This window comes from Arachis hypogaea, chromosome 16 (assembly GCF_003086295.3).
Source record: "Arachis hypogaea cultivar Tifrunner chromosome 16, arahy.Tifrunner.gnm2.J5K5, whole genome shotgun sequence".
Lineage (NCBI taxonomy): Eukaryota > Viridiplantae > Streptophyta > Magnoliopsida > Fabales > Fabaceae > Arachis > Arachis hypogaea.
In genome coordinates this window covers 13,873,872-13,896,423 of record NC_092051.1, presented here as the reverse complement: position 1 = coordinate 13,896,423, position 22,552 = coordinate 13,873,872, and the positions used below count along the sequence as shown (strand labels likewise).

The 22,552-nt window shown below is 37.2% G+C and overlaps 5 protein-coding genes across 5 annotated transcripts; 2 read left to right on the top strand and 3 right to left on the bottom strand.

Annotated features, from left to right (window-relative positions):
• Positions 1–557: 557 nt before the first annotated feature.
• On the bottom strand, positions 558–7,305 carry LOC112758922 (uncharacterized). The gene is made up of 9 exons (XM_025807714.3): positions 7,167–7,305; positions 2,660–3,117; positions 2,332–2,365; positions 2,067–2,234; positions 1,737–1,826; positions 1,518–1,583; positions 1,324–1,415; positions 1,076–1,123; positions 558–927 (listed from the first exon to the last, which is right to left on the bottom strand). Exons 2-9 carry the CDS (start codon positions 2,998–3,000, stop codon positions 810–812), a joined length of 957 nt encoding a protein of 318 aa, XP_025663499.1. The 5' UTR covers positions 3,001–3,117; positions 7,167–7,305; the 3' UTR covers positions 558–809.
• Positions 5,960–9,138, top strand: LOC140179998 (uncharacterized). The gene is made up of 3 exons (XM_072220374.1): positions 5,960–6,785; positions 7,026–8,324; positions 8,546–9,138. Exons 1-3 carry the CDS (start codon positions 5,960–5,962, stop codon positions 9,136–9,138), a joined length of 2,718 nt encoding a protein of 905 aa, XP_072076475.1.
• Positions 9,139–12,266: 3,128 nt separating this feature from the next.
• Positions 12,267–14,437, top strand: LOC140179997 (serine/threonine-protein phosphatase 7 long form homolog). The gene is made up of 5 exons (XM_072220373.1): positions 12,267–12,338; positions 12,848–13,135; positions 13,337–13,590; positions 13,708–13,795; positions 13,889–14,437. Exons 1-5 carry the CDS (start codon positions 12,267–12,269, stop codon positions 14,435–14,437), a joined length of 1,251 nt encoding a protein of 416 aa, XP_072076474.1.
• Positions 14,438–15,508: 1,071 nt separating this feature from the next.
• On the bottom strand, positions 15,509–16,198 carry LOC114925475 (uncharacterized). The gene has a single exon (XM_029293796.1). It carries the CDS (start codon positions 16,196–16,198, stop codon positions 15,509–15,511), a length of 690 nt encoding a protein of 229 aa, XP_029149629.1.
• A 3,453-nt stretch (positions 16,199–19,651) lies between these two features.
• On the bottom strand, positions 19,652–20,977 carry LOC112758893 (short-chain dehydrogenase reductase 3b). The gene is made up of 2 exons (XM_025807680.2): positions 20,679–20,977; positions 19,652–20,600 (listed from the first exon to the last, which is right to left on the bottom strand). Exons 1-2 carry the CDS (start codon positions 20,690–20,692, stop codon positions 19,802–19,804), a joined length of 813 nt encoding a protein of 270 aa, XP_025663465.1. The 5' UTR covers positions 20,693–20,977; the 3' UTR covers positions 19,652–19,801.
• Between the last annotated feature and the right edge of the window lie 1,575 nt (positions 20,978–22,552).

Below are 22,552 nucleotides of genomic sequence, written 5' to 3'. Positions count from 1 at the left end.
AAAAATACTCTTAGTTTATTAATCGAGTCAATAACACTTTATATATAAACCCCCCTGTTTGAGACCACTCATATTGAATTCAACGTGTGGAAGTACCTAATAAATTGCAAATATGACCTTTTTGGGGGGATGAAATTGGCGTTGCTTATGAAATAAAAGGACAGTTTGATTTGCGTTCAACTATAAAGCATGGACCATATTTTGAATATGATATTTATTTGATATTTATTTAATATATGTATTTTTTATATTTAATTGTATTTTAATAAAAAATATAAAATATTTTTTAAATATATATTGACATATTTAAATATTATTATATATTAATTATATTTAATTTTATTTTTAATTTATATTTTTAAAATAAATTTAAAAATAATATATTATTATTTATTAATACAAAAAATATTTTAAAATTAACAAAACATTAAAAATAGTTAAAATATATAATTTATATTTTAATATAAATACAATATTAAAATGTTACTATAAATTATTTTAAAAATATTTTATATTTTATACACATGTGATGTTTCTTATCTTAAAAAAAATTAAAATTTGCGCATCCACATATTTCATATTCTATATTGTATTGTATCAGTATCACCGTCCATGCCTGATGGGTGTTTAACCAGCCATAGTTATCAAATTACAACTTTAATATCCATTTTTTCCTCTAAAGGTGTTCGTGAGTTTTGCATGATAATAAATTGCAAGAAAGAAACACCTATCATGTTTACTTGTGCAAGAGTCGATTGCATAAGATCCCCAACTACAAGAGATTCTTGATGTGAGACAACCTAATCGAACTAGTTTGGCCTGAAGAATGCATGAGGGAACAATCTGGAAAGAAGTGTATTTTTGGCTTTCACAATCAAGAAATACACTCCATAACAGGGGATGTGAATTACCGCCAAGCAAAAATACCTGCATTATTGTAAGGATAAAAAATAATGACTGGGTTTATATCAATATAGTATTGGAGAAATGATAATACTACTCAATTAATACTATAATATAATACTATTTACTTAAAATTATGTAGTATCATAAATTCATAATACATGATACTCACCAGAGAGGAGCCCACTTGTTATTTAGCTCAAGAAATGGGTATGGCCACCTGTTATATAAGAAAGAAGATTACAACACAAGATAATAATTTAGTCCAAATTTTTAAATTATTTAATAAATTTTAAATATCAACTTCATATCAAAATAACTATAGGTGATTTTTACTATTTAGATATCATATTTTTAAAAGATGCGACACTAGTTGTAATAATATACAAAAGAGAAAAGACACATCAAATAATAAAGTACCATGGAAAACCACATGCGTGGATGGCCCATTGGAAAATAATGTAACCACAGCTCCAGATTACAAAATATGAGAATCTAAACCAAGGAAATGGCTAAAAATAAAGAATATGAAATATCATTAGTCCTTAGACAAATAAATGATTTGACAATTATAGAATTTCCTTTTCTTTTCTGGGCATATGATATACACTTACGAGATTATTCAGAGCTGTATCCAAGAAGAGGAAAACTACATTTAAAGCATGCATGCAACCCATCAACTGCCAAGCATACAACAACAAAATTATTAAAAAAAAAATATCCTTTATTCAACAGAGATTAATTAAGATGTGCAATGACTAGATAATTCCCAATTAAGATTGAATGCACAAATACACATCAAATGAAAGAAAATTTAAAGTCATCACACTCACCATGTTTAGTCTTAAGTGAGATATAGATAAGAATGGGACTATAACAACCCAAAATACAACGTCTGTTAGGATCACAGCCCCTGCACATGTCTGTTAAAATATGCAGAATATCAGTTCAAAACTATATATATATAATATATTAGCAAACTCATTTAATCACTATGTTTTCAATGTGATTATTTCTGTCAACAGAGTCACGTTTAGATCTTCAAGGGCAATCTAGCATATCATCAAGTATCAATTTTTATTGGAATATTTTCCAAAACAAATATATATATATATATATATATATAAGACCCAATGTATGTTGATTAGTTGACTTTGATCAACCTGATATGTGGTTTGCACTAAGTAACCCAAGAAACCTGCTCTTTGTTGAAACTCCACTTTTGCATAGCGGCTTTCTAACTTAACAGAACCATTTGTTTGTTTCACACTGTCAATGGTTGCTTTGCTACAGAAATTCCAACATCCATGTGCAGAAACTATGGTCCCCATCTAATGCATATGTAAAGTTCAAAGTTAGATGCTAATTAGATGCCTTAATTATCTTACTTCCATTAAACAGATGGGATTGACATTATTCTTGTCATACCCCAAAATATATGATGACCAATGTGAAAGTCCACCTGAAAAAAACATACAATAAGATTCTTTATTTGTCTCAATGCATAGTATAAGAATAATGTAAGACACTAAGATCAGTACTACTATATGCTTGACATGTAATGAATGCATTTCTTAAATTTTTTTATCATAAAAACTCTGATATCATATAATCATAATACTATTTGTCCCAAAAATTTAAGTTCATAAGAACAGATACATGAATGGTTGATCGCTAATTCTTTCAAAATAAATCCAACAATACTTATAAAACATTGGAGTACATAAATTGGAAGGAAAAGAATATAGGAACATACTCAGTGTAGTAAACAAAGATGGTTGCATCGTACGTGACAACATCCCAGGCTAAGAAAAGAACCATGATCACAAACGAAAGGAAACGTGTGAGTAAGAGCCAGAAAGGGTTCAATCCAACCCAACAACTGGTCCATAACTGAGAGGTGCTAACATGGCCGGAGGGCAAAACGGTCACAACAACTTCATTGTCAGGTTGAGTCACAAGAAGGCTCTCATACATGCTCTCAAAAACTCTATTGGAGGCACCTTCATTCATCCACAGCACCCATAATGCACCTACAAAGGCCACACAAACAATACCAAAGCACACTATGTCATACCATTCTATCTCTAGTGCCATCTTTTTGATGAATAAGCATTTTCTTCAACTCAGAGGACTTGGTTTTGTGAGCATGTCTTGGTTCTTGAATTTTCTAAGTGGACTGGTAGATTTGAATTTGACCATCAGGTTTGAGACCTTTCAGTATGAACAAATCAAATAGCAATGTTATATAGTCAGCCAATATTATTATTTTAAATTAATATTTGACTAGTAATAATTTATATTTATATTTATTAGAATTTATATATCTAAATTAACATAATTTTTATCTATATTTATTAAAATTTATATACATAAATTAATTAAATTTATTAATTAAAAATAATATAACATTTATGCTAACTAAATACTAGCTAAAATTACTAAAAACTGCTTGCCAGCAAATTTTTTTTTTCAGATGAAATATTTACTCATAATGGAAAGCAAAATAATAGAGTCGGAAGTTCGACCTTATAAATGGTGATTGATTTTTTTTTGTTTGTCCTTTTTTTTTCCTTTCATTCAATTTATGATAAAAACAGAACAACAGAAATATTCGCCACTTAGAAGTTAAAATACAACACGTAATTCTGTTTTTGTTCATGAAATACAACACGTAATTGATGAAGTGTATGAGAGTTGAATACAGAACTCTCGTTTTCGTCTTTTTGGTAATTTTTGAATACAGAACTCTAAACCCACTAGGCTAGTAAATTGAACTTTGGGCTTATGATTTTAGGCCTTTTTTGACAACTTTTTATTACTCTACATTTGTGACCAAAATTACAATAATTACAGTATTCATTCCAAAAACCAAAAATACAAATACAAGAGTGGAGAAGGTAGAAAATTTCACGAACTTCGTGTGTGAACTGTCGGGGAAAGCACGATTGAAAGGCGGATGCGAGACGGCTTTGTCCGGGGAGGTGCGGCAAGGCCGCATGGACCCAGAGAAGAGGCAAGGTCAGAGGGGGAACTCCTCCACAGGTCCATCAAAAAAGTGAGAAAGCTAGGGGAAGGAGAAGAATTCACAGGAGGCACGGCCCCAGTACCTCGAGTTGAAGAATGGATGGAGGAAGGGGAGTGTCAAGTGGCCAACTCTGCTCCAATCACGTTGAACCCACCAACTGGAGCTTGGGGGGAAGGCGAGAAACTTCGTTCTTTTGCCTAGGCAGTTAAAGCGGAAAAAAGTGTTGATAAAGTCGAACAGGAGGCAAGAGCCATGGAAGAAGAATCAAGCGAAGATGAAGAAGTCCATCCTGATGTCACCATTGAAAAAACTGCTAGCGGGATTTATAACTTGGTGATCAACGAAGCAGTTAAAAGAGAAATATGCAAGGACTGGTGGGAATCCATCATCGTAAAGCTTCTGGGCAGAAAGATCTCACTACTGGCTCTAGAGAGGAGACTAGAATCAATGTGGGGTAAGTATGGGAGCATTGATGTCATTGACCTGGGGAACGACTTCTTTCTGGTCAAGTTCTACAACTCTGAAGACTTAGATTATGCTCTCATGGAGGGACCATGGAAGATTCTAGACCACTACCTGACGTTAAGACTATGAAAACCAGAGTTTAACCCTCAAACAGCAACCATTAACAATATTGCTGTGTGGGTAAGACTTCCTGGTTTGGCGATAGAATACTACAATAGAACAATTCTGGAGAAGATAGGAAGCATTGTGGGAAGAACTTTGAAGGTGGATACGAATACGAAAAGCGTCTCCAGAGGAAAATACGCAAGAATATGCGTAGAGGTGGATCTAGACAAGCCCCTGGTATCCCAGTACCAGATTAACGGAGCCACATATCTGGTGGAATATGAAGGCCTACATTTGGTGTGTTTCCAGTGTGAAAAATTTGGACATGATAAAGCTGTTTGTCTAGATCTCAAAAACCTCCCAAATGCAGGAAATAATGAACAGATGAACAGGATGGAAGATCAAGCGACGAGAGAGAAGGTTGAAGGAAAGGGCAATAATGAAAAAACGAAAGAAAACAAGGGTAAGGAAGTCACTTCTGAAGATCCACACGGCTATGGCCCTTGGATGTTGGTACAACGTACACAACGTGAAAGGAAATCTGCCAAAAACAGTGAATGTACAAGTAGTGGGAGTGCACAAAAAGGAAAGGAGAAGGATGATAATAATGGTAGACAAAAATCCCGCTTTGCAGTGCTGCAGGAGGTCGTTATGGAAAAAGAGAATGAATCAGAAGCATCCAAAGAAAACAACAATACTACTTCACTGAGCCAAAGAAATAACAACAAAGAGAATGAAGAAGGGAGAAACCAGAGAGAACCTAACAGAGAGGCAAGTCTGCAACCCTCAAAATCTGCATCCGGCCCTAAAATCATTAGCCCAAAACCTGCACATGACCAGACCAAACCAGCAACCCAACCCACTATAAATGGCCAACCCAAAATTAATAGCCCAAAATCTGCTCACAATCTGCCCCAAACACTGAGCCCAAAAGAATGTAACCCAATAACAGACCCAACCATAACCCAAACAGAAAAATAACTTGAACATACTACAGAACCACACACCATTGATCACATGAAAATAATGGAAGAACCTAAGCATTATCAGGAGAATTAGGCATATACTAATCCAGAACCAGCTTCCCAGCAATCTGAGATGATTACTTCTGGGTTGGTGGTAGAGGAACCCGAAAAACCTCCAGACCCAACAGACTTAACACACATGGATTTTGGATCAGTGAATAGCAATGTGCTTGTTGAGGCTATGGAGATTTTTGAAAAAGAAGTATGTGAAGCAAAGACCCATGAGAGAACCTCTCCACGCAATGTGGAGAAAATGCAATGCCAATGATAGGACCTAAGGCCCTTTTTGAGACTTTGGAGCTGAGAGCTAAGTGGTAGTTATCTATCCCCCCTTCTCTTGATCATGAAAATCCTCTCTTGGAATATTCATGGAGCGGCTAATAAGGCTACTATTCGCACGCTCAGAGAACTGTGGTTCCAAAAAAAACCTGATATGGTGATACTAGTAGAAACAAAGTGCAGTGGGTCCAGAGCAAAAGAAGTTATCAGGGAGATGGGGTTTGCCTATTACGTCATTGAAGATGCTGAGGGCTTCTCCGGAGGTATATGGGTTTTGTGGAAAATCAACTATCTGAGGGTGAGAGTCTTGAAATCTCATAAACAATTCATTCACATGGAGATTACTGATCTGGATCAGAAAAACTGGAACCTCTCAGCTATTTATGCCAGTCCACAGGAAGGGAACCGAAAGGAGCTATGGGAAAACTTACAAGCTATAGCTACACATATGAGACATCCTTGGATGTTGATAGGAGACTTCAACGACATCGCAAAGGAACACGAGAAAAAGGGTGGCACAGGATCGAACGAACATGCGTGCAAGAGATTCAAAAGGAGAATGGATAGTTGCAACCTGATGGATTTGGGGTATGTAGGAACAAAATATACTTGGATAGGTGGACAAAAGAATGGTCAGCAATGGGTCTTCAAGAGGTTAGACAGAGCTATTGCTAACCCAGACTGGAGAATGATGTTTCCAAATGCACATATTGAAATCTTTCCCAGAATTCAGTCTAATCATCACCCAATCTTGGCGATCCTGAGCCCAAACTGTAACACACTTGGAGAAAAACCATTCCGTTTTGAAGCTATGTGGTGCACTCAAGAAGACTTCTCTAATTTTGTAGAGCAAGTGTGGAAGGAAGACATTAAATTTCCAGAAGCCCTCAAGAATCTCACTGATTGCTTGAAGAAGTGGAACACAGAGGTTTTCGAAAATATTTTTCGTAGAAAACAAAATATCCTAAACAGACTCAGTGGTATACAAAAATAAAATACCTACAGCAAAAATAAATTCCTGTAGAAACTGAAAAAGGAACTTAATGCTGAATTAGAAGGAATTTTGGACCAGGAAGAAATTTTATGGCTTTAAAAATCTAGGCAACAGTGGATGGTGGAAGGCGACAGGAACACAAGATTTTACCACACAAAGACTCTAGTGAGAAGAAGAAAAAATAGAGTGCTTAAAATCAGAAATGAGAATGGGTGCTGCATTGAAGACCCTGAAATGATCAAGAAGCTAGTTATGGAGTTCTTTGATAAGTTTTATGAAGAGGAGAATTTCAACCGACCCATCATGATAACCTTCCACAACCCTCCTAGTCTTAATTGCAACCAAAGAAGAAATATGGAAATCATACCTTCTCATTGGGAGATTGAAGCCGTTATTTTCAACATTGGATCCCTCAAGGCACCTGGAGAAAATGGTTACCCTGCACTTTTCTATAAAGAAAACTGGAGCCTTCTAAAAAGTTCGGTGTGCAACTACATTCAATCTTTGTGGAGAAAACCGGAGGCCATCAGACACATAAATAAAATCCTCTTGACACTGACTCCCAAAACAAACCAGCCTGAATTTGTTTCTCAATTTCGCCCGATAGCCCTTCGTAACGTCATCTACAAGTACCTTGCCAAGATTCTTGTCAGCAAAATTAAACCAACCTTATCAGAGAGAATCTCCCCCAATCAATCCAGTTTTGTCCCTGGACGCTTTATACATGACAACATCATAATAGCTTCTGAAATGATCCATAGCATGAAAAGAATGAAGGGGAAGAATGGTTTCATGGCAATCAAGATTGATTTTGCCAAAGCTTATGATCGTTTGAATTGGAACTTTCTTCATCAATGTCTAGTGGAGTATGGCATTTCAGACAGGATTTTAACTCTGATCATGGCATGCGTATCCAGTACGGAGTACCAGATACTTTGGAATAGGGGAAAAACAGAAAAATTCACACCAACTAGAGATATTAGGCAGGGAGACCCTATATCTCCCTACCTTTTCGTCATCGCCATGAATAAACTCTCAATGCTCATTGAAGATGGAGTTGAAGAAGGAAATTGGAAACCCATGAAGGCTGGTAGAGAGGGACCAATCATATCCCACCTTCTTTTTGCAGATGACCTCCTATTATTTGCAGAAGTCTCAGAAAATCAAATCAGGAGAATTTTGAGGATGCTCCAAATTTTCAGTAAAGCATCAGGTCTCATTATAAGCAAGGAGAAAACATCTATTCTGTTCTCCAAAAATGTGGAAATGGATACGAGAAATAAAGTTATGAGAACATGTAGCTACAGAGAGGTTCCATGTCTAGGAAGATACCTAAGAACCCTTCTAACCAACAGCAAAAAGAACAAGGACAACTATGGCAACATTATTGAAAGGGTGCACAGCAGAATAAAGGGCTGGAAAACCAGTTGTCTCTCCTTAGCTGGTCGTATCACTCTTGCACAATCAGTCATTAACCCAGCTCTAAACTTCAATATGCAGCATGGAAAATTTTCTATTGGAGTGTGTAAAGAAATTGAAAAATGCCAGAAAAAATTCATTTGGGGGGGAGAACAAAATACTAGAAGGATTCATGACATCAGATCGAACACAAAAGATTAAGATCTTCATGTGGCTAGTTGTTCACAACAGACTCATGACATCAGATCGAAGAAATCGAATGTTTGGAGCCAACCCAAACTGTCATATGTGCACTCAAACCATTGAAACTATCCTTCATACTCTCAGGGATTGTCCAGCTGCATCCAGGATATGGTCACAACTCAAATCCGGTGCACATACTAGAGTTCTTCAGAGCTCCCTTCGAGACCTGGATCCGCTGGAATCTAACCGTGGAAGCAGTTTCAAATTCCAAAACCCAATGGAAAACCATCTTTATGGTTACTTGCTGGTGGCTATGGTTCTGGAGAAATAAGAAAATTTTTGCTCCCCCTTTTAAAAGGCCACCGAAAACAGAATGCATCATCATGGATTACATCCAAAGGTTGGATAAAGCTTTCAAAAAAGAAAATCTCATCCAAAACGTAAGAAAAAGGGAGATTCTAATAGGCTGGTCTCCTCCCTCTGAACTATGGATAAAGATTAATGTGGACGGCCCTGCCTGCGTAACCACTGGGAGGGCTGGCTGTGGAGGCATTATTCGAAATTATCAAGGAAGATGGCTAGCAGGATACATGATGAACATTGGAACATGTTCAGCATTTAAAGCAGAACTTTGGGGCGTTTTCCAGGGACTTAAAATGGCGTGGGACCTAGGATTCAAAAAAGCTATCCTGGAGACAGATTTTAGAGCAGTGCTGCAAACTCTGCAGAAGAAGTAAGAAATCCAGAATCATCCGGAGGCTCTGGTCAGAAGCATCGGTCAGATCGTGAAGAGAGACTGACAGTTGAATATAAAATATATCTATAAAAAAGCCAATAGAAGTACAGATTGACTTGCTAAGAACAACTTAAAAACTTTTTTAGGATTTCACTTCTTTGACCTTCCCCCACTTGAGTTAAGGCACATTATTGATGATGATAGTAGAAGAGTTTTATTACCTCTTATAATCTCTCGTTTAAAGTTTTAGTTTTTGTTTTCTTGGGCTCTAAACCTTTTGTAAACCAAAAAAATAAAAAATTACAAATACAATAATTAGACGTTGCTGGATTTTCTGCCGATATTATGATTATGATTCTATTAAAAGAAAAGTCGCTTAGTCGTTGTTGTTATCAATTATCGTTGTTGAACCCCTTACATATATAAACTTGGATTATTAAGTTGACCAAATAGAACATTTTTTAGATATAATTGTCCTTTTCAGGAAATTTAATAAGATAATTTATGTAAAACTCAGTTACACAAAAGATATATTAGGAGATAAACTTCAAGTCAATTTTCATATTTTTAAAAGAAATAGTTATGTTACGTGTACATTAAAATTAGTTATTAAAATTAGTCATCAATATAAAATACATATTATAATACAAATATATATTAAAAATAAATTAAATTATATACATACACAAATATATTAGTATCTGATTTTAGTGGCTGACTTTAGTGTACAAATAGCATTATTGAGGAAAAAAAAAGACACACGTCGTTTTTACTGTCTTCATCATCCTTTTATCGCAAAATGTAAAAGATCTTTCTGTATGTGTTAATCGTTTGGTTGACTTTAATATTCTACAATCTACACTACGAACTGCAGTACTAACAGCATTTTTTTTCCTCGGTGCTAAGTTCATGTTCAATTTTTCTTCTGCTAATGATGTATTATTGGATGCATAATTCATTAAATTATTATATATAAAAATAAATAATAAATAGGTTCTTGATTTTTTATTTTTTAAAATATAAGACATTTAAATTTTTTTGAAAAATTAATTTATTTTTATATATTTTAAATAAAAAATTTAAATATTTTGTATTTTAAAAGATTAAAAATATTTTTATATTTTTAATTAATTAAAAATTTATATGTTCTTAAATTAAAAAATTAAGAATTTTTTTTTCTTATAATAATCAACTCTTTAGGGTCAACTATGGCTGCTATATGTCCCTTCATTTAAAATTCACGTGCTTCTGGGGTTCAAAAATTGACAAATAATGATTAATTAAATTATACACAAAGTCTCATCTCATCCCATAGCTAGTTTCAATAGTGTAGTATAATGTCCAACATGTGCATGTGACCTTCGCATGAAGTAGGGTTGGCAAACTGATTGACTCATCTCATTTAAGTCTGTTTAAATTTGTGGATTAAACAGTTCGGATGAATTATATATTAAGTATATACGAATTTTTTAAAATAAAAGTCTAATTCATATAAGATAAATTTGATTGTCTAAGCGAATCGATCTGTTTATTTTTTATTTTTATTTTTTGAATAGACAATTTTTAATTAAAAATAAAAATTTGAGCTAAAATATTAATTTTGTGCCAATTTTTTGTCCATTTAATAAATTATTAGTTAAAACATGAGATATTTAGATTGGATTTTAAAAAATTAAAAAATAATGAAAACTTTAAACAAATTAACCCACTTAATCAAGAGTTGATTGACTAAGTGTTAGTTTAGATTAGCTTTTTTAGTGAAAAAAGTACCTTTCTTTTTGTTAAAATAAAATAATTTTATTCAATTTAAAATTTATTTAGAATTTGGATACGTCTTTTAAAAAAAATTATTTTTATTAAAAGAAAAAAATAAATTTTTTTAAAAACTAACAATATTTTATAAAAATAAAAAATAAAAATGTTTTTAATATTTTATTTTTTTTATTTATTCAAATATAAAATAATTTTTTGTCTGTTAAAAATTTTTTTTAAAAGAATAAAAATACTTTTTTTTAAAATTAATCTAAACTAACCCTAAACCTATTAAATATCGTATTTTGTGGTTTTATTTTTAGAATCAAAACTCTTATATTTAATAATAAAAAAATTAATTAAAAATTATTAAAAATTATTTTATTTAATATTTATTATTTATTATTAAAATTAATAAATATTAAATAAAATAAATTTAAACTTTTTTTTAGGTCTCTTACAATTTTCACTATTTTGAGCGTCCTAACATAAAGTGGTTTAGAAGTTTGAAGCTAAATCTAACTGGAAAAACATATTCGGAATAACATGAATATAAACAATGTTAATAAGAGAAAATCTAGCCACATACACATATGCTAATTATAATTGGACAGTTTGTATTATTTATTAGTTATATTACATTATTGGGCACATTGGGATTTTAATAAACTCTAATAAATAATGTACATGTGAAGTGATGTGTACCTTATGGACAGATAATATGTGATTTGTCCCCCTGCTTCCTGGCCTTTTGTACTTCCCAATGGGCTTTTGTACTCTTACAATATAACAATTTTCTAGCTTTATTAAGTTATTAGAAGTATGAGATCATCACTTTACATAAAAAATTATTTGGAGAAGATTTCTTTGGGGGGTAAAAAATCCCAAATGCGCCGAGGGGAGACCATTTTTACCCAAATCCGTCAAATAAAAATCTGAGATATCAATCTACCAAAGAACACTTTTATATAATTCGAATTAGAATTACACATAATTCGAATTGATACACTTCGAATTACTTTCAAGCACTATTCGAACGTAGTTCGAATCAACTAGCATCGAATTATGCATGCATGGTTCGAATTATATTAATTCGAATTACTTAGATCACGTGACTTAGGGGAGTTCGAATCGAATTGATTCGAATTACTCTCAGATTGCAACAAGTTGTAATTCGAAACGTATTGATTCGAATTACTCACATTTCGGCACAATAGGTAATTCAAACCTTATTGATTCGAATTACAAGTGAATGCCCTATAAAAGGAGTTCGAACCTAGTTCATTCGAATCAGTTTTCCAATCTCATACCCCACAAAATTCCAGAGAAAGCGACCCAAAACCGGCCCGAAAAAGTCTGTAGCAGCATACTTAGGCGATGGGGGACGATCCGGGAAGGCTGTATCGACTGGATGGAGTCGCTCATATAGCCGGGGTGATCAACGACGAGGTTGGTGGTTTATGATGGTGGTTTATTATATTTGTATATGTTAGTGGTATTGTAAATCGGTATTTAATGTGGTTTATGATAGCGGTTTTAAATGCGGTTTTATTGGGAGTTTATGTCAGTGGTTTTGGTTAGTTGTAGTGCATGCGGTTTATGTAAGTGGTTTTGCCCGTGATTTTTGTAAGTGGATTTTCCCGTGGTTTAATGAGTGGTTTAATGAGTGGTTTTGCCCGTAGTTTTATTAAGTGGATTTGCATGTGGTTTACTTTTCTAATATTTTGGATTCGGTTTGAGTGTGCGGTTTTGCTTGCGGTTTTGCTAGCGGTTCAGTAGAATTTACTTTTGCATGTGAAATTTAGATGCGGTCTATATTTGCGGGTTTTGTTTGCAATTTTTGTTGTGGACTGATATATCTCCAATTGCATTTTTTTTGGTTACTTGGTTACGTCGTGAATTTTATCCGTTAGTGGTATTGTGAGTCGTTCTAATTATGCGGTTCATGTAATGCGCAGCCTCGGCGTTGCATATCGAGCATGCAGCGGCAGCAGGGGATGCGACTTGATGAGAGGTACGTTCCGTACTTGCAAATGGCAGGACTATACCATCTTGCGAGACTGAACGACAGATGGTTCCGATTGGACGAGTCCCTCGTCAGTGCATTCGTGGAGCGGTGGCGTCCGGAGACGCACACGTTTCACATGCCCTTTGGCGAGTGCACCATCACACTTCAGGACGTCGCGTACCAGTTGGGGTTGCCAGTGGACGGACATTATGTCAGCGGTTGCCTGACAGACTTCCACGTATACATAAAGGGTGGCAGGCCAGCTTGACAGTGGTTCCATGAGTTGCTTGGTGTGTTACCTCCCGCGAACCAAATACAAAAGTTCGCAGTGAACTGTACCTGGTTCCAGGAGACTTTCGTAGAGTGCCCCGAGGGGGCAAATGAGGAGACGGTCAGGCGCTATGCCCGTGCCTATATCATGATGTTGTTGGGCACCCAGCTGTTTGCCGACAAGTCCGGCAATCGTATTCATATCAGATGGTTACCGTTTGTGGCTAGGCTTGAGGAGATGGGTGGCTATAACTGGGGGTCGGCGGCACTAACATGGTTGTACCGGTGCATGTGCCGAGTGGCCAACAGACATGTAGTGAAGTTAGCTGGGCCGTTACAGTTACTTCAGTCTTGGATCTTTTGGCGTTTTCCTGGTTTTAGGCCTGCTGGGTATGATGCGTTTAGCTGGCCCCTTGCCTCGAGGTACGACTATCGTATTGTACTATTTATCTTTATTTGATTTATTGTCAATTACTCATGCAATTTTATGCCTTTTAGAATTATTCACTAATGCAGTACCGTGTTTAATTTCCTACGCAGGTGGTCAGGTTACAATCCTGGGATTAGCGAGAAGGGACCTCGGGTGCAGATGGCTCGACTGAGGATCGACTTGTTACAGGCTCGGGATGTAAGTAAGCTATTCTCGTATGTATAGTTAATGCTTCTTTCAGTTTATATGGTTTAACGAATTCGTCAAATGGGTTTGACTTGCTTTTTTCAGTTTATATGGATGCCCTATAGCACACCCGACGTCCTCCAGGTTGTCCATCTGGAGGTCTTGGAGCCTCGGCATACGATGTTATGGCGGTGTGTGACGTTCCTGATATATTTTGCGGTGGTTGAGTGGCATCAGGTTGATAGAGTGTTACCGCAGTTCGGCGGCGTACAGCCTCCCCCGCATCCCGCCCTGAACATCGACTTCTTGATGTCGAAGGACGGGAGATGTGGTGACCGTTGGTTCCCGTCCCATTTACAGCATTGGCACCTTCACTGGGAGACACGTGCGGACCACGTGTTACGATTCGACGTTGTTGCTGACCCGGGACCTTCACATGAGTTCTTGGCCTGGTGGCATCAGCATGGGAAGAGGTTCTTGTCACCTGAGATGTACCTGGGGGATCCGAGAGGTATTCCTATTCTGGTTGAGGCGACGCAGAGGGGTGCCGGCCGAGTTCCAGATATGGACCGAGTTGACGGCGTTCCTGACAGGCGTCGGGTTGAGAGGAGAGCTCGAGTCGGGACACGTCGTAGCCAGCGTGAGTGGAGATGACTGGATCAGGCTATGGAGGAGGGTGATGAGGCCGGGAGGGGCGGTGGTCGACGACGAGGGCGTGGAGGCAGGCGGAGGGGGCTGGTTCTAGGCAGGATATGCCTGATCGTGTTGATCATGCCGTTGGAGTAGGGGCTGCAGTGGGGGGTGTTAGGCCCGCTCATGGCGGACTTGGTGGAGAGTGGCATGGGTCCGATGTGGGACATCCATCGAGCCATGCTGACACCGGGCTTGGAGAGGGGCCTCTCGGAGATTACTTCGTTGGTGTTCCAGCTGATGACCAGGCTGGTCAGGAGACTACCCCATGGGTCATTCCGGGATCCATGTTTTCAGAGTTTCTTGCCGGTGATGGGATTGACGCGGATTTTGGTGTATCACATTTCCTAGATGAGATCACCACCATCATGCAGGAGGATGACGCTGCCCGTCGACGGGGACAGACATCGGGGACACAGACAGCGTTAGATGTCGATCTGAATAAGCCTCCCTCCATGGACCCTGTTCAGCCTTTCGCCTTGGGTGGGACCCTAGCATCCGCACGCACTGGTGCGTCACATTCAGTCGTCGGACCATCCTCGTCCAGGCCCATACATGTCCAGCCTATGGGGCCTGCCCAGCCACCCCCGGAGGACGAGGAGGACGAGATCGAGGACGAAGAGCCCCTTATCCGTAGAGGTCATAAGGCACGAGTTCCACGCCGTTGTGGCACGGGGTCGCACCTCTTTAGATGATTTGTGTATCGTTGTATATGTTATTTCCTGATCTTTGTTGTATGTTATATCGTTTTGTTATCGTTGTTGTATTTTATTTTGTTTGTCCATCAGATCATGCAAAAGTTTGTTTAACATTGCATTATTGTGTATTAGTCACGGTGAGAACATGTGTATTTTCCTTATGTATTTTATTTCCATAATAGCAAAACACGTCTAACATACATGTCTTCTACGAGACGGATTTTTCAACACTGAAAACTTACTAGTTAGGAAACCAAGTACATCTTTTTCTAGAAAAAAAGTACAGATGATCAAAGTAATACAAAGTAGAACACAAATCCAGACATAACTGTAAATATCACACTGGATGACTGGGTCCTCCAGCCTGTGGACAACTTCGGCGAGTGTGTCCGGGTTGCCTACAGAGGCCACATCTCTTGGGCCGGTTCGGATCTGCCTCATCCATATTGGTCCGTATCCGAGTGGACCTCGGACGACCCTCCCTTGCACGCCTCATATTCGGGTCCGGTATAACGATCGGGCCGTCATAAGGTGGCCAGAAACCCTCCGGGATGGGAGGAGTGAATCCCATCTGATATACACTGAAAACCGAACTAAGTCGATACACCGGGAGGACGTATGGCTGCCAAGTAACACGTGAGTAGGCACAGCATGCCAATGCGTGCGGACATGGAAAATGAAGTTCCTGGAAGTACCCACAATCACATGTCTGAGAACCCAGTGAGACCCTGTAGCTTCCCAGTGAGAACGAACCAGTCGGAGTCGTCTCTGCCACCGTGTACTCCGAGTTATCCCTGTCATATACAGTCACCGTGAAGTACCTAGCCGTCTTCAGATTGGCCTCGATACACTTTACCAAGTATTGACTGAATTGTTGTTCGGTACCCAGCTGTGCCTGTGCCTCCTTCCCCTTGCGGACAAATAGTTCAGCCAACCTGCTGTATGTGGCCTTCACCAACGAGCACACAGGGAGGTTCCTAACACCCTTAAGGATTAAGTTCACACACTTAGAGATATTGGTCGTCATGTGTCCGAATCTGCGCCTCTCATCACAATACTATGTCCACAACGAATACTCAATCCTGTTCGCCCAGTCACACATCGCCGGATTCTCAGAGCGCAGAATGTCAAACCAGTAATCGAACTCCACTTCGGTCTTTGCATATGCGGCATTCACAAGAAGCCTCCGAGCATCCTTGCCCTTGAAGGTGAGGGCAAAATTGGCTGCTACGTGTCGAATGCAAAATGCTCGGTATGCAGCCGGAGGTAGCCATCCCCCATCAGGAGCCTCAAGCGCGGCCTTGATGCCGTTATGCCTGTCCGAAATAACTAGCAGACCTGGCTGCGGTGTCACGTGCTGACGGAGGTGAGAGAGAAAGAAGGACTACAAATCAGTATTCTCACCCTCAACTAGTGCAAATGCCACAGGGAGTATGTTGGAGTTCCCGTCCTGTGCAATTGCGACAAACAATGTTCCCCTATACTTACCATATAGATCGGTGCCGTCAATACTCACCAACGGCTTGCAATGACAGAATGCCTCGATACAAGGTGGGAACGTCCAGAACAGCCTATGAAAATAAGCCTGAGACTCGTCCAACTGGCCCCCAACTCGAACAGGGCATGTCCGAAGGACTGCTACTGAACCAGGCATGGTCAACTGGACTCCTAACACCCACCTAGGGAGCTCGTTGTATGACTCATCCCAGTCACCATAGATGACGGCAACAGCCTTCTGCTTCGCCATCCAGACCCTCCTGTACGTTGGCCTGAATCCAAAGTGTGCGGCGGTGGCATTTAGGAGCACCTTGATGTTGACGGATGCATCAGCCCTCACCATTGGCATAATGAATGTCGCTATCACATGATAATCCAAACTCCTATGGTCGCTGGAGATAGAGGTGGCGAGACACGTATGCAGTCCGTTGTACCGTTTCACTTCCCAGATGCCCTTGCGCTGTCGGAGACTCAACCGAATCAACCATGTGCACCCATTCCCAAACTCAGAACACTTTCCCACATACCGGCGATAGTCAGACTCAACTACCTTATACTGTACCCCTCGGCGGATGTTGTAAGTCTTCACACTCAACAGGGCCTCATCTTTATCCTGAAACTGCTGACCAACCTGGAACTCTGTCATACCAGCAGACCCGTCCACATCTCTAGCGCCAAATCCAGCAGCCTGCCCAGGAAGCCCGTCCTGCCTCATGGCATCTAGGTCCAATGATGAAAAATGGGGTGGGTACTGTTGTGTCCCAGAACTAGATCCACCTGCAGCCCCTCTCGGGTCACTCGCTCCGAGATCATCGCCGCTGTCATCGACAATCAGATCCGGCTCAACATCATGGACCTCTGGATTATCAAACAATCCGTCTCCAACACCAGCTGGTGTAGCACAATGTACTGAGGTCGGAAGATGTTCCCCTGTACCAACCTCGTCGCCGACATTACCGCTGAGATCAACAGCGAACGAAGGGAAGGCAACAGGCTGGAGCGGTGGCTCGTACACAGGGACGGAGGAAGAAGCAACGGCAGGTCTCGAGCTAGAACCGGCAACCGTGGCTACAGCGCGTATTCCGGTTCGAACCTCCGAACTGGAAACCACATCAACCAACTTTGCCAACAGCTCTGGTGTCCTCACCTCCGAAAACTGCCGGCGACAATGAAACATGACCTGCAAGTCCTCATCACTCCCGATCGTGAAACAGTCATACTTCACGGTATCTTGGAGCACGGTAGTTGGAATGCAATAGAAAAACTTCTTAACCCTTTTCACACCATCCAGACCAAGTTTCAGCAATACAGAGCTAACAAGGTTATCATAGCTCGTCGTAGGCCTCGCGATAATACAGAGAGGATCCTTATCGGTGAACTTCACACCGGATCGAGTTTTTCTCTTAATCGATCTTCTGTGGTGAACCAACACTAGAAAACTATCCTCACCAGCTATCTGACCCCTCTATTGAGAGCAACTCACGTACACCTCACATATATAGAGCTATGCCTCACAGTAATTCGAATCAAGTCAATTCGCACTATATATACGTAATTCGAATTAACTCAATTCGAATTACTTTGAATTACCAAATGAGAGTAATTCGAATCAATTCGATTCGAACTCCCTTAAGCCACGTGATCTAAGTAATTCGAATTAATATAATTCGAACCATGCATGCATAATTCGATGCTAGTTGATTCGAACTACGTTCGAATAGTGCTTGGGAGTAATTCGAAGTGTATCAATTCGAATTATGTGTGATTCTAATTCGAATTTTCTTGATTCGAATTATATAAAAGTGTATTTTGGTGGATTGATGTCTCAGATTTTTATTTGGCGGATTTGGGTAAAAATGGTCTCCCCTTGGCGCATTTGGGTTTTTTACCCTTTCTTGGGGCTATACCAGATATATTATATGATTAGTTTTCAATATTACTATGTATATTTTTTATGACATTTTTGAAATGGAATAATACAATTAGGCTATAATTTTTATATATGAATAATTTTAATGTGAAATATAAAAATATTTTATTATTTTAATATTTTATATGATTGTGATAGTAACATATGTTCTATAATAAAAAAAATTTATTTATGAAAGAACAAAATATTATTGACATTTTATAATAAAAAATATTATTTTAATTGTTAAAATACAAAATATTAGTGACATTTTGTAAATGGCTATAGCAGTGTTTAACACATAACTTAGTTTATCATAAAAGATTTCACACTTAATAATACAATATAATAAAAAAAATTCATACAATTACAAATATATTAATAGTAAGCATTATTACATGAGTAATATCATTAGTTCATTATATGATATATTATTTTTCTGTATATATTTTTTATATATTTTATTTTTTATATTGAAAAATGATTAATAAAAAATAAAAATTATCTTTCACATTATAAAAGAATATACAAAAGATATATATACAAAAAAATAAAAAAATATTTCATCTTGTTATATTGTCCTGTCAATAAAATGATAATAAAGCTAAGATATGTTAAGCTAAAGTACATTTACATTTACATTACACTAAAAGGTGGGTAGAAAAAAAATTATTTTAAGAGAAAAAAAAAAGTTGATCTAGGTATAAAAAAATTAATTTCCTACCATTTTTTGTATTGTTGTTATTATTATTATTATTATTGATTTGTCCAGTATAACTCTAACGTTGTTACTAATTTTGAATATTCTAATTCATTTTTAGATGTTCTTTTTAGTAGGATTTTAAATATATCTTTAATATATAATTTTAAATCTTCATTTTAATGTTAATGCAATATTAAAAACAAATATTAAAAAAAAAAACCACATTGATTTATATTGATAAATAATTAGCTCATTCCTAATCAAATTCTTATCATTTATATATTAATTATTTCAAAAACTTCATCTATTCCAACTCATTTCTTAAAAGAAAATTAACTACAACAATAATAGTAATAGTAATACCTATGATATGAAAATCATTACCTGAAGCATATATGAAGATACGTGAATTTATAAGAAAGAGGAGGAGACAAAGAGAGAGAGAGAGATTTGCAGATGGAAAGATACAGCGAACAAGAAAGCTTAAACACATGCCACCGTTAACCACCGTGAAGCTACAACTAACTATTCGTGAACAAATTATAACTTGCAGAGAAGCTGCCATTAACCACCGTGAAACCACCGTCAACCACCAAGTTATGCCCACTCACGTAACCAGATTCATCTGAAGCAAGGTACAACGCCGCCTCCGCAATATGCCGAGCCTTCAACACCACCCCTTTCAGATTCGCATATTCCGAAGTAGAAGCTTCTACCTCATCATCAGGACCAAGATTAAACGGCTTACATGAAAGTGGCGTTGCAACTCCGTAAGGCGAAACACTATTAACTCTGATTCCATAACCGCCAAGTTCACTGCACGTCGATCTCACCAGCCCCAAGAGCGCGTGCTTCGACGTCGTGTAGTTGTGAGGACCCGTTCCGCCCAACGTGGCCGCCACGCTCGTCGTGCATATGATGGAGCCGCGGGTTTTCTTAGCAACCATGGCGCGTGCCGCGTGCTTTATCGTTGCCGCCACTCCGCGAACGTTGATGGCAATGGTGTTATCGAAATCTTTGAGATCAAGGTCGAGGATACCGGAAAGGGACCCAAGTATGCCGGCGTTGCTGAAGAGGATATCGATGCGGCCGTGCTTTTCCAACGTGAAATTGACGGTCTCTTCAACCTGATTCTCGTCTCTGACGTCACAGTGACGGTAGGTGATTCTATCTGAGCCTATTGAAGCTATGACTTGATGACCGAGATCGTCTTGAACATCGGCGGCGACGACATAGGCTCCGTTTTCGGCGAAGAGTCTCACCGTTTCTTCTCCGATTCCACTGGCTGCTCCGGTGATTAGAGCCACCTTACCCTCCAACCTATTGCAAGGTCAAAAAGTCAACGAAACAGAGATAGAACAGAACTAAGAAAGATTTGGGGGGGTTATTATTAATTACCTTTGCTTCTGCATTTGGACTGTGAGTTTCCTGGTTTGATGAAAGAGCTTTTCGTTTCCCAAAACCTGGAAACAAAGCTATTAGCTCCTGTGATATATGTTAAATATCTTTTTTATGTTTTTTATTAGGGTCTCTAATGCTACGTAGCCTTTATTTATAAGAATAGAAGAGCGCAAAGCTCTAGAAAAATGATGCCCCGCTACTCCTATGTGCTCCATTGTTCATTTAGAATCATCATTAAGTACAGCAATTTGTTTTAATCTTAGTAATCAATATCAATATTGTACTATTAATATTTTGTATGCATCTCTTTTTACACTTTTTGTACTTTTAATATTAAACGTAAGGGTTAATGTTAGGGAGATAAAAGAACGGTTAGAACTTGTCTTATTAAACATTCATTAATTATCGCAATTATTAATGAATGTTAAATAAGAAAATCAGCTAAACACAATCATAACTTATCTTATTTAGTATTCATTAATGATTGCAATAATTAATGAATGTTAAATAAGACAAGTTTTAACTGTTTTTTTTGTTTTCCTAACATTACCGAAATAAAATTATATGAAGTGATGAGAGAAAATTTAAAAAATTATACAATAAAATATATAAAAAAGTCTGTGTCAAAAATAGTACAAATAATATTTTAAAAAAAAATTATATCAATTTTATTTAAGGCTGGAAGTGAGTCAAGTCAGCTCATGAGTCAATTCGAGTTCGACTCGTTAATAGTTCGATAAGCTAAACTTGTGAGTTAGTGAGTCGAACTTGAACCTGAAATTAAGTTCATAAATTAAATTAGTTGAGTTTAAGTTTAAACAAGGTATGCTCATTAGCTCGTGAACTGGTTTATATATATATATATATTTTATAGTAATTTTTTATATATAATTTTGATGTAAGATATAAATAAAAAATTTATAATTGATAGATAGTCAATATATAAAATTGATATTTTTAAATATATCTAAGTTATAATTTGAATTATAGATTATGTTATGTTATTTGAGTTAATTTATGAGTTCGAGTCAACTCGTAAGCTTTTGATGAGTCGGACTTGAATTTAAAAAATAGGCTCAATTATTAAAAATTTGAGCTGTAAACTGAACTTAATTTTCATGAGTCAAATTTAAATTTAATCTAACTCGATTCAACTCACTTCCAATCCTAAACTCTAAAATAATTTTAGTAAGATTTAGGTACGTTTAAGTTTTTTAAGAATATAACACGAAAAACTAAGGTTGCGATAAATAGGATTTAAATTTTATCCTAATCTTATTCAGTTATAAAATTTTTCTAAAACTCTATATTTTATTTGAAAATTTAAAATTTCTCCACTCGAACCTACTAGTAATAATAATTCTCCATTTACTGGTCGAGTCTATCCAACTTGTCTAACCAATAAAAATAATAAATTTATTCTAAAAACAAACCCATCAAATCTTTTAACATTACACAAACATACTTAAGAGAGAGTGATAGATAATAAATGACCATTTTAAATAACATAAACAACTATCAATCAAATAAAAATATATTATATTTTAATGTAATATTACTAATAAAATTTAAGATTAATTTACTCTTTTAATCTTATTAATTCATATTATTCACGCATTATTGTTCAAAAATATTGTTGGTTATCTATAATTTTTCTAATTAAAATTATTTTTTTATATTCTAATAACATACACGTAGAGGTGGTAACGGGGTGGGTAGGAGCAAATTTTTACTCTACCCGATCCCACCCCGCCCTACAAAAATTCGCATCGAATCCGTCCCCCTCCTACCTGTAGGTAGTTTTTTTTTGAAGTACATAGAGCTCAACACCGCCAGGTGGAACATTGGAAAATAAATAAACTAGATACACA